This window comes from Otolemur garnettii, unplaced genomic scaffold, assembly GCF_000181295.1.
Source record: "Otolemur garnettii isolate 467f Iridium unplaced genomic scaffold, OtoGar3 scaffold00044, whole genome shotgun sequence".
Taxonomy (NCBI): domain Eukaryota; kingdom Metazoa; phylum Chordata; class Mammalia; order Primates; family Galagidae; genus Otolemur; species Otolemur garnettii.
Window position 1 is genome coordinate 6704009 of NW_003852439.1, and position 14697 is coordinate 6718705.

The 14697-nt window shown below is 54.9% G+C and overlaps 1 protein-coding gene across 5 annotated transcripts in view; it reads left to right on the forward strand.

Moving 5' to 3' along the window:
- The first annotated feature begins 2068 nt into the window (after positions 1-2068).
- CAPN15 (calpain 15) overlaps positions 2069-14697 on the forward strand; it is a 26031-nt gene continuing 13402 nt past the window's right edge. For 3 of the 5 annotated variants that reach the window (XM_023513804.1, XM_023513806.1, XM_023513807.1), the window contains exons 1-2: positions 2069-2149; positions 13225-13513. In XM_023513804.1, the coding sequence (XP_023369572.1) occupies positions 13338-13513 (176 nt within the window). In that variant the 5' untranslated portion in view covers positions 2069-2149; positions 13225-13337. The remainder of the gene's footprint in view (positions 2150-13224; positions 13514-14697) is intronic. The other 2 variants (XM_012805844.2, XM_023513808.1) reach the window with 2 other exon arrangements.

Genomic DNA, 14697 nt, shown 5'->3' on the forward strand with positions numbered 1-14697 from the left:
TAAGATGATCACATGTTGACTACACAGTCAGGCAACTCCCCTTGCCTTTCATCTTGCCCATTCCCTCTGGTTCCCTCCTTATGTAGTAAAATCTCAACCGTCTTGAAGACTTCTTATGAAGCCATCCTGGGTGAGTGGGCTCTCTCCCCTACCGTTTGGCTATTTACTGGGGAGGGCAGGAATGCTCCCACCCTCTCAACCCTAGTACGGCCTGGCTCAGCAAAACTGGCTACAGAGTTGATCACTCAGCAGTGAGTTGGCAAAAGCCTGAGCTGTCAGATCAACAGGCTCTGGTGGCAGGTTACAGGGTTATGAACCCTCTGCCAGCTAGACCAGGGGCCCCTAGCCAAGGAGCTACACCAGCCCTAATATTCACAACCACACCCAGGGGAGGACTGGGAAGGGAAGGGAACCTGAGAGGCAGCCCTGGACTCTGTCCTAATGTGATTCTGCAGCTACACTTGGCTAGTCATGCTTCATGCAGGTGAGGAACTTGGGAGGACGGGGGCCAAGAGCCTTGTCTAAGCCACAGGAGAGCCAGCTCACTGCAGCCTACCTTTCCTGGTGTCCCTATCTGGCCCTCAGGGTGCCCTACCATGGACACTCTGGCTACGGGCAAACAACACATTAAGCAGCCCTGCCATCGCAAGATAGTGGGTAGCAGACGTAGGGGGAAGTGTTCCAAGGCAGGGGAATGAAGTCTCACCCAAAGCCTCCCAGGACAGAAGTAAATTTCCCACCCTCTCAGAACACTCAGGCAGCCAGCTTCTGTCTTGACTGTGGCTAAAAGCTGGAGCCTCCATTTTGGGACACAGGTGCCCCTACTGCATCATCTGGAGAGTATGGTGGAGCTCCATCCTTGGCTTGCTGGCTTTTCTAGAGCATGAATGGCCACCTACAAGCACCAGCCCTGGCCCTGTAAGTCTAGATGAGATTGGCTTAGCCTCTGGGCCCTGGAGTAAACGTCACCCAACTTCCCACTTATAAAACTCTGCTCCATCTTGCCACAGAATCAGACCACAGTCCAACCCCGTCTCTCCTGAATCTCTCAGCTGACCAGCTTTGCTTCTGTCTTCCTCTGCTGTGTGGCCAGTGCCTTCTCTGGCTCTTATTTTGTCCCAAATGCCCTCTGCATCCCACTACCCACTCTGCAGCCTGTGCTGCCCTGCATCTAAAGCTCTTTGCTGAGAGATGACCTAAAGGTCCAGCAGATCCAAGCCTCCTCCCTAGTTAGCTGCTGGGTGGAGAGTAACCTCAGGGCAGCCAAAAGGAGACTTCTGGGGAGACACTGAGCTTAAGGTGCTCTTTTGCAAACACACTTGCTCAGAGGACCTGCCCAGGGTTACCCAGGAGTAGGAATGTCTTCCGTCCTGATAGGCCAGGCCTGAAGGACTTGTGGGTGGTGTCACCCTTGACCTTAGGAGGAAAGAAGCTTAGACAAGTGATGTGCCCAAGTGACCCTGCAAGGACCGAGGCCACTCAAGTGGGTCCCACTACAATTCCTGCTTTTGACTACTGATCGGTGGGGAAAATCGAGGAAACCAAGTATAAAAATCACGGAGAAGATTGGAGGCGCCTCTGGAGCCAAGGGGTCTCAGCAGCTCGTCGACGCGCAGAGACCGGGTGGAGCCGACAGGGCACTCTGCAACCCCATGCTGGGCCCTCCCTGATGATATGCCTGGCGCGCGGCGCAGCCAGAGATAGAGTGGGTGGGCGGAGCCGCGAGGGTGCCTAGGGACTACAACTCCCGGCATGCCTCGCGCGGGACCTCCCCTGCTCCCGGCATGCCTCGTGCGGGGTACCGCGCGGCCCTGTGGGAGTCGTAGTCCCGGCGCGCGATTCACAGTGCCGCGTGCGCCCCGGGCGCGCCGTAGCTGCGGGGCCCCGGCCGGGCGCTACGCTACGGAGGAGGCGTAGGGCGGGCGCCGGATGCTGGCCAGGGCTGGGGCAGGGTTGGGGTGCTCGGTGGCTCTGTGGCTGAGGCGCGGGAGGCCGTTCAGGCAGTAAGGCCGGCGGCGAGAGTGGCTGCGCCGCTCTCCGGAGAAAGAAGTTGTGGGCCGGCCGGTGGAGGCAAGCCAGCCCGGGGGCCGGGGCCAGGGCCGCGCTGCCCAGGCTACGGGGACTGAGGAGGCGCCACCGGGTTGCAGAGGTGAGTCCCGTCGGCGGTTTGGAGCCTGGGAGCCCGGCGAGGAGGTCGGGCCTGGAGGACAGCGGAGGATGGCAGGCCCGACAGGTCGCGTGGCCTTTGATGACCAGACGCACCTAGGCTCCCGGCCGAAGGCAAGGGCGACCGGGCCCTTGGAGCAGGAGTCAACCCTCTGCCCCGCTGGCGCTTCCGAGGCTTTGGAGGTTCCGGTTGGGTTCGGGCACTGCTTCGGGAAGGGGACCCAAGATGAAGGCGGGAAGCCGGCAGAGACCTGGGTCATGCAGGTCACTCGAGGCCAGCTTGGGGTGCTGCGGATGCAGGGGACAGCCTCAGTCCCTGACTGCCCTTGAGTGCCCTTATCTTCTGGGCCAAGGATCTGGTCCTTGGCTACATTAGAGGATGTGTTGGTTGGTGCAGGCATCCCTCCCCAGTCGCTTGGAGAACTGCCTGGGGGCGGCTAAGTCCCGCCTGTACCAGCCATGGCAGATTTGCTCTTCCCTGTTTCTCTCCAGGCTGAGACTAGCACAAACTCAGGAAGTTACAAAGAGTGGCCCCTGACGACTGCTCTTCCTGCTGGCTGCAAAAGGGGCCTTCTGGTCCTGACCACTGAACTCTTATGTGGTCAGCCCTAGCTGGGCTAGCTCTCATGGTACCTTTAGTGCCCTGGAGTTTATTACCAAACTGCAGGTAACAAGACCAGAAGGCGACTGTGAGGCCTAGAACCTGTGAGGCAGGCCTGGGTATTTGAGTACTCCAACTCAAAAGCCAGTGGAGTAAACTGGGACTAAGTTGGGTGCTGAGTTGGGTGTGTGCTCCTGCTTTAGGGATCCCTGATCTCCCTTTGCCCAGATATGAGAGCTACAGAAGTATAAGTCACAATTAGGTGTGGAGAAGGCCCCATAATTGCCTCCTTGAACTGAGAGTCCGGGACTGATGGGGACGTGAGGGTAATTCTATCCTTCCAGTTCTCAAATGTGGACGGGGCAGGAGAGATGGTGTTTCTCTGACCCCAGATAGACATGGGGAGCTCCTGCTTTGTGCCCTGGCTGGGAAAGCAGGTCTTGCAGGAAACCAGCTTGGCCTGGTCTTCGGGTTAGGCATGACTTATTTCCTGAGGTCCTTCTGCTCCCCAGAAGAGCACCCCTCTTTTTTCCCCTTCTGAGAATCTCTGGAGCTGCTTGATGGCAGATCACTAACATCAGTTCTTCAATGGAGGCAGGCTAAAGGACTTAGTGTCTGGGCCTCCACAGACCGTGTTCTTTGAGAGCAGGAAGGAGCTGGGCCCCACTAATCCTGCATCTTTCTAAGAGCCTCAGCCCCACTGAAACTCCCTATGCATCAGGCCCCTGCACCAAGTTCTCTGGGCACCTTTCTCATTTTATCCTTCTGCAGGCTTTGAGGCAGCACTCTGGTAACTCCAGTTTTACAGATAAGGAAAGTGAAGCTGAGGGACAGCAGTTGCTGGCAGAGGAGGGGTAAAGGGAGGCTGAGCATTTAGGTCTCTGACTCATGAAGCTACCTTTCCACCTCCTCATTCCACCCCCTTGTACAGGATGATTGGAAAGAAAGATTCTGCTGTCCTAAAACTCCTATAGATGTCGTTCAGGGGCCTGAGCTGGTTGAAGACCCCGAGGGAGGGCATCTATCCACATGGCTGTTCTAGGCAGACCAGCCCCTGGTCCAGCCCTCTGGCCCTCGGCATGATGCTTCTGCTTACTGTACCAGGTGTGGCCTTGTGCTGGGAAGGCAAATAATATAATTAAATGGAAACAATTAAAGTCTTTGAAAAAAACACAACTACAAAAAACCCAGGATGGCTCTGCCCTAGACTATGTGGCTGAAATGACATGAGGCACATGGTGTGGGTTTTATTGGCCTCTTCATTGGACACTGAAGTGCTCACATCCACTAGGAGAGGTAGGGCTAGACAGGGCACTTGGAGAACAAGATTGTTTATGTTTCTTGGGAGGCCCAGCACTGTCCAGCTGATGCAGAGCAGGGGTTCAGTGAGTATCCCCAGTGCTCCCTCAATTTGTGACATCTGAGGGTATTCCCAGGAAGCTTTAGAAAGGGGGTACAACAGCCTATTCGGGAGCAAGGGATGTTTCCAAGTCCAGGGGATAGATAGACTTGCTGATTTGTGTGTGACCCTCACGTGAGCTTCTCATGCTCACCACACCTGTCACCTGGATCTTGCATCTCAGTGGAGCCCCTGGAGGCATCTGGAGTATCTGTATGTGGGCTCTTTGTATGGCTGCCTCAGTGCCACTAGGACTGGGCCCTCATGGAACAGGGCTGCGGAAAGGCAAAAGGGCCTCCTAGGTCAGTGCAAAGACTCCAGGATGGACAGTATGGGGTCCCCAAGGAGAGCCACAAGGCCCTGGGTGTCAGGCTATTCCTTTGTGTGCTCTCTAAGGAGCCTGCACTAGCTGCCACACAGGAAGCAAACATAGCCTTTCCTCCCACAAGGACTCATTAAGGGCATTTCACGTCCTGTGAAGTGACATACATCAACTTCATCTCTTCTGTCCTAACACTCTCATGGTTCTGCTGTCTCACACCATCCTGATTTCTTAGCTTCCCTGAGGTTGGAGGGGAGCTGCAAAGGCTGCGGCCTCTGCCTCCCCGGTAGCTAGGCTGGAGCAAGTGCCTAGATGGGGTTTCAGGATATAAGAAGGAAAGCAGGTCGGCTCGGCGCCTGTGGCTCAAGCGGCTAAGGTGCCAGCCACATACACCTAAGGTGGCGGGTTCGAATCCCCAGCCCGGGCCCGCCAAACAACAATGATGGCTGCAACCAAAAAATGGCCGGGCATTGTGGCGGGCACCTGTGGTCCCAGCTACTTGGGAGGCTGAGGCAGGAGACTCGCTTGAGCCCAGGAGTTGGAGGTTGCTGTGAGCTGTGATGCCGTGGCACTCTACCCAGGGAGATAGCTGGAGGCTCTGTCTCAAAAAAAAAAAAAAAAAAAGAAGGAAAGCAGGTCAATAAGCTGCTATTTGAAAATGTCACAGTGGCTGTGCCCAGTCGTGGTAGTCCTTGCAGCTTCCTGCCCCTCCTGAGTGGAAGAAACTCACTTTGCAGAAGAAGGTATTAGGAATACCTGAACTGTTCTGCCAACACCAGGACACACTCCAAGGCGGCTCTTCTCTTCTAGTTCTAGCTTTCTTTATATTTGCTAAGTGCAAATTTCCCTTCCCTCTCCCTTCCCCCTCTACTTTTCCTGAAAAAGTTCCTTTGTGTTTGTTGTTGTTGCTGTTGCTGTTGTTTTGAGACAGAGTCTCACTCAATCACCCAGGCTAGAGTATCATGGCATCATCATAGCCTTCTATAGCTTCAAAGTCCTGGGCTTAAGTGATCCTCCTCTCTTAGCCTCCCAAGTAGCTGGAACTACAGTTGTCCACTACCAGCCAAGTCACTTGGGCAGGTTGAACCTCTTACACCTCTCTTTCTTGCCTCATCCCCCTCTTCCCACTCCCTTCAGTGGGAAAGGCATTGCATTCTGGAGCTTTCTGGATCCTCTGTCTTCCTGAAAGGTGGCTGTGGAGAGGCCAGTCTCCTGAGAGAGGAAGTGCCAAGAGTCCTCCTTGGGGTCCAGGGCCATACAACTTCTCATCTGTCTCTTTTCAGGGCAAACAAGAGACATGAGTACCCCACCCCGTGACCCCTGCTCTGCTACCAGCAAGGCCACCTGGCTGCCCAGGGCAGAGCTATACCTGCTGCTACTTGGCAGACAGAAATATAGATGTGCCAAAAAATGAGAGTGCTTGTCTTGTCCTTTTTTTCATGTTAAAAATAGTATTCAACATTACGTATCATTGAACTTGTGAACTAAAACTAAAACCCTGAGAATGTTCTGTTTCTCTGACAATACCATTTAGAAATTTCCTTTTTCATGATACATAACTGAGGTAGTATGCCACTCTAAAAACAAAAAGGGCTGGGCATGGTGGCTCATTCCTGTAATCCGAGCATTCTGGGAGGCTGAGGTGGGTGGATTGCCTGAGCTCAAGAGTTGGAGACCATGGCCCGGTGCTTGTCTGTAATCCTAGCATTCTGGGAGGCCAAGGTGGGGGATTGCTTGAATTTATGAGTTTGAGACCAGCCTGAGCAAAAGCGAAACCCCATCTCTACTAAAAATAGAAGAACTGAGGCAAGTGCAGTGCCTGTGACTCAGTGAGTAGGGCGCCGGCCCCATATACCGAGAGTGGTGGGTTCAAACCTGGCCCTGGCCAAACTGCAACAAAAAAATAGCCGGGCATTGTGGTGGGCGCCTGTAGTCCCAGCTACTCCAGAGGCTGAGGCGAGACCATTACCTAAGTCCAAGAGCTGGAGGTTGCTGTGAGCTGTGACGCCACGGCACTCTACTGAGGGTGACAGAGTGAGACTCGGTCTCTAAAAAAGAAAGGAAAAAAAAGGAAAAACCAAGGCAAGAGGATCAGTTGAGTCCAAGAGTTGGAGGTTGCTGTGAGCTATGATGCTATGGCACTCTACCCAGGGTGACATAGTGAGACTCTGTCTCAAAAAAAAAAAAAGGTCAGGCGTGGTGGGTCATACCTATAATCTCAGCACTTTGGGAGGCTGAGGCAGGTTCGAGACCAACCTGAGCCAGAGTGAGACCTAGTCTCTAAAAATAGCCAGGCGTGTGGCCAGCGCCTGTAGTCCCAGCTACTCAGGAGACTGAGGCAAGAGAATCACTAGAGCCCAGGAGTTTGAGGTTGCCATGAGCTTTGATGCCAAGGCACTGTACTGAGGGTAACAAAGTACAACTCTGTCTATAAATAAATAAATAAAGTAAATAAAAATAAAGACACAAAAGGACACACAGCAACCCCCTGTTCCTTGTCTTCCTGTCCTTCCAGATCCTCCCCCAACCCAGTGAGCCTCTCAGGACATTATTTTTGTTGTCCTTGCTAATATTTCAGAGAAGCCTGTGTCTTCTCCTCACAACCCAGGAAGTCAGGTAACTCTGGAAGCAGAGGGAATCCAGCCCATCCCACCTGTTGGAAGTTCACCAGTATCCAGAATTACTGGATATTGCAGAGCTGCTGAGCAGGCTGAAAAACTGAAGCCCTCAGTGGTGCAGTGCAGCTGGCAGCCAGGCCCCTGGGACTCTTGTGAGCTGCATAGGCAGCCCAGGCCCCTATTCCTCCAACTTCTGACCTAGAGCTGGTGGCTGGAACCTTCAAAGACCTTGAAGTATTTAGCAAATACTAAGCAAGCTGGAACTAGAAGAGAAGGGTCGCCTTGGAGTATGTCCTGGTGTTGGCAAGACAGTTCAGGAAAGGGCACATTCCTCCAAAGGTTTGTTAGCAGGAAGCCCTATTGAACTCTGGAACCCCCAGGCTTGTTTCTGTACATAGCTCTTAGGTGAATATGTCTGATTTTCAGCTGAACCTCTGTGCTTCACCTCACTGAGGTCAGTGTCATCCCTGTACCCTGCCTGTCCCATGCTGCAAGGCTTACAGCAGGTGGAGGTGGGTGGTGGCTACTGTCCTTGGTGATGGATGAATGATTAGAGGAGGCTGTGGGAGTACAGGCCAGATAGGGTGAGCATCTATGCCTTGGTGTCTCCTGCTGAGAAGCGCATGCCAAGAAAAGCAAAGCAGGTGGAGTGGCCATTGGTGCCAGGACCAGGATTCTTGGTGGCTGCCTTTCCTTGGCAGTGCCACAGAAGCCCAGGGTGCCCTCCCTTGCTGATGCTGGTCTCCAGCCCTGCTGTGGGAGGTCAATGCAGGACCTTTGATAGCCCTGTCTGCCATCTTGGCTGAACCAGATGGACTGGACAGGTCTAAGCTGAGGTCAGGCACTGAGGCACCAGCTGTGCCCACACTGCCCCCCAGGGCTCTGGCCACAGTTAACTGTGGGGCAGATACAGCTTCCAAAGGGAAGTGGTTCCTAGGCCATGTGGCTGGTCAGGCATGATTTCTAGGGAACCTTGGCTTGTGCCAATAAGATTGGAGGCTACATTTAGCGTTCTGGGGGCAGAGACCAGCCCTTCCAGGCAAGGTACCCCCTTCATGGCAGCCAGGGTGGCAAGCCTGGGGTGGGGTGGGGGGATCCCTTCCAAGGCAGCAAACCAGACTTGGTGTAGAGGGAACTTGGAGTTCTTGGGGCCTTGGGTGAGTTAGTGCCCAGGCACTGTGATCTAGAGATGAGTTTGCTTGAATTGCAGAACCGTCAGGGGGCGCAGCCTGTTGGAAGACTGTGGCGAGGTGCCTCTCTTTGGCATAATGCCCAGGGTCCCCCCAGAACCTTGATTCACAGAACCCCTTGAAGCTGGCTGCCCTGTCACTCAACAAAGCCTGTCTCCCAGCCTTCTGGGCCATGGTCCTGTTGAGGAGTATCTAGTCCGGGCAGATGTTGGATCTTGTGGTGACATCCCCACATCCTGGATGGTAGTGCTGGGGTAGGACTGGTAGAGAATGTGCATGGCCTGCCTTGTCCTTAGGAGCTGGTGGTGTAGGTGCTGAGGATGCTCCCTCCCTGTGGAGGGCCCTCCACCTGTTTCAGAAGAATGCTGACCTGGCAGTTCAGGGCATAGGGGAGGTTGGCCTGGTTCTTGTGGGGATGACAGGGAGGATTCACCACCTGTCCCCATCCCTCCTGCCACACTTAGGCAAGAGTTTGATTTTCTCAGAGTTGTTTCCCTCCAATGGTGGCCTTGGTGTCAAGCCAGTATGAGGGCAGAGGCATCTGTCCCCAGGCTGAGGGACTAGGCAGGCTGAGCCCCAGGCTTTGGCTTGCTCTCATCATCCTGATCTGATGGGTGCCATTCTGGGGTGGGATGACCATGGGAGCCTGGCAGGGCTGACGTCTGATTGATACAGGAACCCCCCCCCAGTCTCTCTTTGCCTCCCCCATGACCCACCCACGGTGGGGTAACCTTAGGCTGGCCTCACTGGGATCACTCAAGACAGCTCTTCATAATATTTGCTAAGATGCAGCCCCCCTGTCGGCTGCAGTGGGGGGCCCTCCTCACCATGCATCACCTGTACCCACAGCAGTGGAGAGGGCAAATGAGCCTTGCCAGGTGCACTATGAAACCATAAGCTAGAAGATGGTGAGTGCAGGGCAAATGCCACAGGGCAGGAGCCTGTGCTGGGAGTATTCCCTTATGGGCTTCCAACTCCCCATATGGGGACATTGGCACTTAGGGGAGCCCCAGTAGCCTCAGGAGCATGGGCTTACATACCCATCACACCCCCCTGTGAGGGAAGCACCAGAGGGTGTGTCCTGCCCCAGAGATGTAGCATGTACTGGTGACCATACTTAGACAGTCCACAGTGGCTGAGGACAGGGCGGGGAGGGGGGCAGGAGAGCTAGGGGAGTTGGTATGCCCCTGCTGGGGTTTGGCCACACACTGAGCCCTGGGGGGATCACTCTTGTCTGTCTCTGCTGTCCTCATAGGTGTGTGGGGGACACAAGCCTCTTGCCAGGACTAGGGGACAGCCAGTCGGCCATACTGGTTAACACTGTGTCTGCATAGGGCAATGGCAGCCCTTCCTCTGTGCTTCCTAAGGCCAGATCTGGGCCACCGCCCCATTTAAAAGTAGGGCAGTGCATCCCAGTGAAGCCAGGGGCAAGGGAGGACACACAAAGCCTCCAGTGGGACAGAGTGCACATAGCCCAGAGCCAGGCAACTTGTCCTCAGAGTGCCTTGTGCCTTTCTGAAGTCTTTGTCCCTGGGTTGTGAGTTACAGGGGCAAAGGGAGCCCCCTGTGGGCAGTGGTTTCTGGTATTGCTCACTGCTGTGTCTGAACACCTAAGACCAAGCCTGGCAAGCCTGCAGGAGTGGGGGGTGGCATTGGGGCTTGGCTTTGCTCTGCAGGCCTGGGGACAGGCCTGGGGAGTCTACACTGTAATAGCCCCATCCCTCTCTGTGGGTTATTCACACATGGAGGCTGGTGGGAGCCCCAGGTTGACTTGACCTGCATCCAGCCCTCTTCACAGGCCTGCCCTGGGCTCACTCACCCTGTCCCCAAGTCCTTAGGCAAATGGCTGTAGGTGTGGTAGCCCTCTTTTCAGAGCTCTGGCCAGGGCACTGTCCCTCACCTTGGAGTCTTCCTCTTAAATGCAGTTCTCACCCTCCTGGGAGCCTCCCAGAAGCCAAGTGTAGGGAGCCTTTTATGCAGCTGCTCACCATGCACGTGGAGCTCAGTCTAACCACAGTGGGACAGGAAGCAGAGGGACCTGAGCCAACAACTGCATCAGGAAGGCCATCAAGAAGACAGGGTGGGTTTAAGGGGAGCGTGGTGCTAGCTTCCCATAATCGCACCATGTGGGGCTCTCCAGTCAGTGCACACCTATGCCAGGCGGCCTGGCCCCCCCCTAGAGCATCAGTATGAGGCTGGGCCCCCACGACCTATGTGGGGGTCTCTGCAGCAGCAAATGTGGGGTGGTTGAGGTGATGACATCTGGAGATCCTCTTGAGTGCCCCAGAAAACCCCAGAGCAAACCTGCCAGAGCTGGCCATCCAGGACTGCCTCCTCCATCCCAGGAGGAGCTTACCCCTTGACAGGTTCTCTTCTGCCCCAGATGGGCCCACAGGGTCACCTTTTTGAGCTGGATCCAGCTCAGGAAGGGATATGAGCCAGCACAGGTGCATGTAGAGGCCAGGGTGCACCTTAACCCCATGACAGGCATAAGTACTGGCTGCCTAGGGTGCAGCAAGACCCTGTCTCTGCTGTGGGTCTTCCTGGCGGCTTGTGCTTCAAGCATCACATGTGACCTCAGGTTCTTTGAGGGTCACCCTGGACATGGATAGTAGGCAAATCACGAAGGAGCTGAGGGTGCACAGTTCTCTGGTTTCACAAGGACTTGGGCAGGACTCATGACTAGGGACTGGCCAGCTCAGGGCCTCATTGTGGGCAATTCCTGCCCTGTGGTTACCTCTGCTAGGTGTGGAGCCCTCACCTGGTTCTCACCTACTTGGGGTCTGTCTATGGAAGGAGCATCAGATGCCTGGGCCTGCTTCCCATGGGAGCACCCATATGGAGTGGGCTCAGGAGTACAGGTGTCATTTTGGTTATTCTGTGTCTGACCAAGCAAGAGGCAGGTGTCTTGGGTGGCCCCTGGGTGAGTGGGACTGACTGCCCTTGACCATACTCTCTGCTGAGCTGCCAACCAAGACCTCAAAATATCGGTAACTAAGTGGACGTGGGCTCACCATGGGCTTGAGCTCAACTACTGCAGGAAGATGCTGGCACATGGTGGCCACTAAACCCACAGTGTGGCACATCTATGTTGACATGGGCTGGGAAACACAGCATAGTCCAAAGGCCTTAACTAGAAAAAGGGTCCTAAATATCACAATTCTTATGTCAACTTCATTTTAGCTGTTTCTTTTTACCTTGTTTATGTGGCTACTAGGAAACTTAAAACGACATCCATGACTCCCATTTATGCTGGGCAGTGTTGCTATGGCTCAACTGCCCAGCAGGGCTCCCTAAAGGGCCAGGAAGGAGGCATTTTCTGCTTTGCTGGCCACATGGCCTCCCAGAGGAAAGGTAGCCTCAGCATGCACATCAGTGAGCATGGCTGTGTCCCAACAAAACTGTGGACACTGAAATTTGAGTTTCACGTGCTTTTTACCTCTCACAAAGTGTTATTTCTCTTTCATTCTTCCAACTATTTTTCATTTTTCCATTCGTTCTCCAACCAATCCCTGTCTTGCGGGCTAGACCTGGCCTTTGGGCCATAGTCTGTGATCCTGCACTGAACCAATGTGTTTTCTGCCTTGTGGGGAGGCCTAAGGGACCAGGGGACTGTAGGATCACCAGCCGCCAGGGCAAGTGATGCTCTGTCCCACCCATGACCCCAGTTTTTCCAAGGCAAGCAGTCCCTCATGTGCTGATAAGAGGCAATTCGGGCAAACATTATTGCTGCACAAGGGACTTAATTGACTGAAGCTCTAAGTGAGGAGTACAGAATTCTCTGGCCCCTTGCCCTGCAGCTCTGGGTCCCACAGCACTTAGGGAAGGGCTGGCCTAGGATGGCTTAGCCATAAGTGCCCAGTGCCATGTGCCCAGCTGTGCCCAGGCCCTGTGGCCTCAGAGCTGCACAAGCTGCTAGCCCCTCTAGAATGCCACACACAGCCCTGCTTATGTGGACCGTGGGCCCACCTAGGAGCCTCCCTATATGGGTCTGTGCCCTTGGACTACCTGCATCCTAAGGTGTGTCCTTTGGTACCTCTTACTTCTTTCACCATTCCCACCCCAATACTATCTCTCTGTCGCAGAGACTTAGTCAGAAGCTGGGAGAAGTGGGGACAGCAGCACAGGGGAGGAAGACAGCTGCCTAGGGACTGCAGGGTTCTCTTTGTCTCAGGGTTGATGCTCCTTTAGGTAAAGGAGCCTTCTCTGAGCACAGAGAGCACTGGAGGCCCTGGCTAGACACATTCTCCTAGGTCACCGAGCAGGGGTGAGTTTTACCTCTCTACATGGGAGATCCAAAGGCAAGCCTCTGCCCTCAGCCACACTAGCCTTTCAAGTTCCTTATCTTTCTTGTTGTCTGGCTAGGCCCAGGTGTGTGGACAGCTATGCACCTCAGCCCCTCCCTGGCTTCTTCCACACCCCAGACCCAGGGTCTTCATCTGGCTTTGTGGTGGCTCTGCATACCCTCTGAGGTCTGACCAATTCCCTGTGCCCTTTGCCCCTCCTCCTCTCTGCCTTTTGGTTAAATGTCTCCTTGATCCTTTCTTCAATAGTAATGCAAAATTGTGTGATCTCTTTTTCTCACCAAGGCACAAGACCTCTTTGAAGACCAGAGATCAGTAATGTGGGGTTTTCATGGGCAGGGAAGCCCCATCCTGGGACCCCAACCTCTGGCCCCTAACCTTTACCCTACTGGGACCCCTAATGGTAGGAGGAAGCCAGTGGGTGCTGCAAGATGTGTACTCTGGCTCTGATTAGCCAGGTCCCTGCACCATGGCCCTCGCAGGGATCCAGCCCAGCACTCAGCATGCTAAAAAACTTTCCTGGGGCTTTGAGGCCCCTCATGTGTGGATTATGCTGTGTTTCTCTCCTTTTACTCTCTCTCTTTCTCTTTCTCTCTATTTCTGTTGTCATGTCACTGTGACCAGCTGGCCACTTTGTCTCTGGCATGGGCACACTCCTCCCTCCATGCTCTACTTCGCCCACCACTGGCCAGAGGTGACCAGGCCCCGCTCTCCGCACGGCCGATGTCAGGGGGGCCATGGGGAGCTCCGCCTCCTCCCTGGCCGCCGAAACCGAGTCGGACCACAGCTTCCCTGGGGGGCCGCCCTACCCGGGGCCCCTGGCAGCAGCTGACTGGTGTAGGAGCAGCCCAGGGGGGCCTGTCTGGGGAGGCACCCTGGTCACCCGGCAGCACCCACGCCCCCGAGCCCGAAGGTAAGAAGGTGGGGAGGGGACAGCCTCCCTGAGGGCTCTTGGGTATAGAAGGCTTCTTTTTTAGGGTGTCACTTCCTTGGCAGAGGTGCTTATAGAAAAGTGAGGTTCCTGTTTGTCCCCATTTCCTGGCAACTCACTTTCCCTGGCAGTGGGAGGGCTGAGGAGCTCAAGGTTGTCTCCATTCCTAGATGAGCAGATCTGGGCTTCTGACCCCTCCTGCCCAAGCCAGGCTACATGGCTTTGGTTTGCCTGGTCAGCTCTGGTAGACATGGGCACGTGCTAGGATAGCCCACCACTGGGATACCAGGTTCTCCGAGCTGGGCTCCTGGGGGAGCTGCTCTAGGAGCTTCTTTGGGCTGAAGGAAGTCTTGACACAGGCAGTCCCAGAACATGAACTTGCTTCCCACGGGCTCTCAGGACTGGATGAGCTCCTAGACCTGCCTCTGTGCCCCTGCCACAACGTGGCTGCCTTCAGGAGAGTCATCATGGCCACATAGGCCTAGGGTGGTTGGGGCTGCTGTTGCTGTAGTCTTAGCTACCCATTGGGTCACCTGGAGAGCCCTCTCAGGGTTAGCAGGTACCTGGTGTGGAGGCAGTGGGGTCTGAGCTGTCTGGACCCTCCCTGGCACCTCTGCCTTCCCCTAACCTGTGGTCTCAGTGGAAGGAGGGGCTGATGCAGCAGTGATGGCCCTCTGCCAGGGGGCCTCATCTGGCTTCCACAGGTAACACAGCCTCATCTCTTACTCTGACATGTCTACTGGACCCCAGGTGAGAGGGGAAGGTTAGGTATGAGCCACGCACAGTATACAGGATTGCAGTTGGTTATCTGAGAGCTGGCCCCGCAGGGAGGCATCAGTGCTGAAGCCAGACATCTGGCTGAGGAGAGGCCTGATTGGAATGCTGGAGGGCTTAGCAAGGCTGCCAGCTGCAACAGGCCTAAGGCCAGGCAGTAGAGCCCTAGAAGTTACCTTAACAGAAAGCTGTGGTGGAGCTTGAGGTCCAGGGACATGTAATAAGAAGCAGGACAAAGCAGGGCCCAGGGCGAGGCATGTGGCTGGTGTTGGAAGGGAGGGATCCCTGTGTTCCTGCTGCACACATGGCAGACCCAGGACCATGTACCAGTGCAGTGAGGTGTCCATATGTGTCTCTTTTTTTTTTTTTTTTTTTTTTTTGAGACAGAGCCT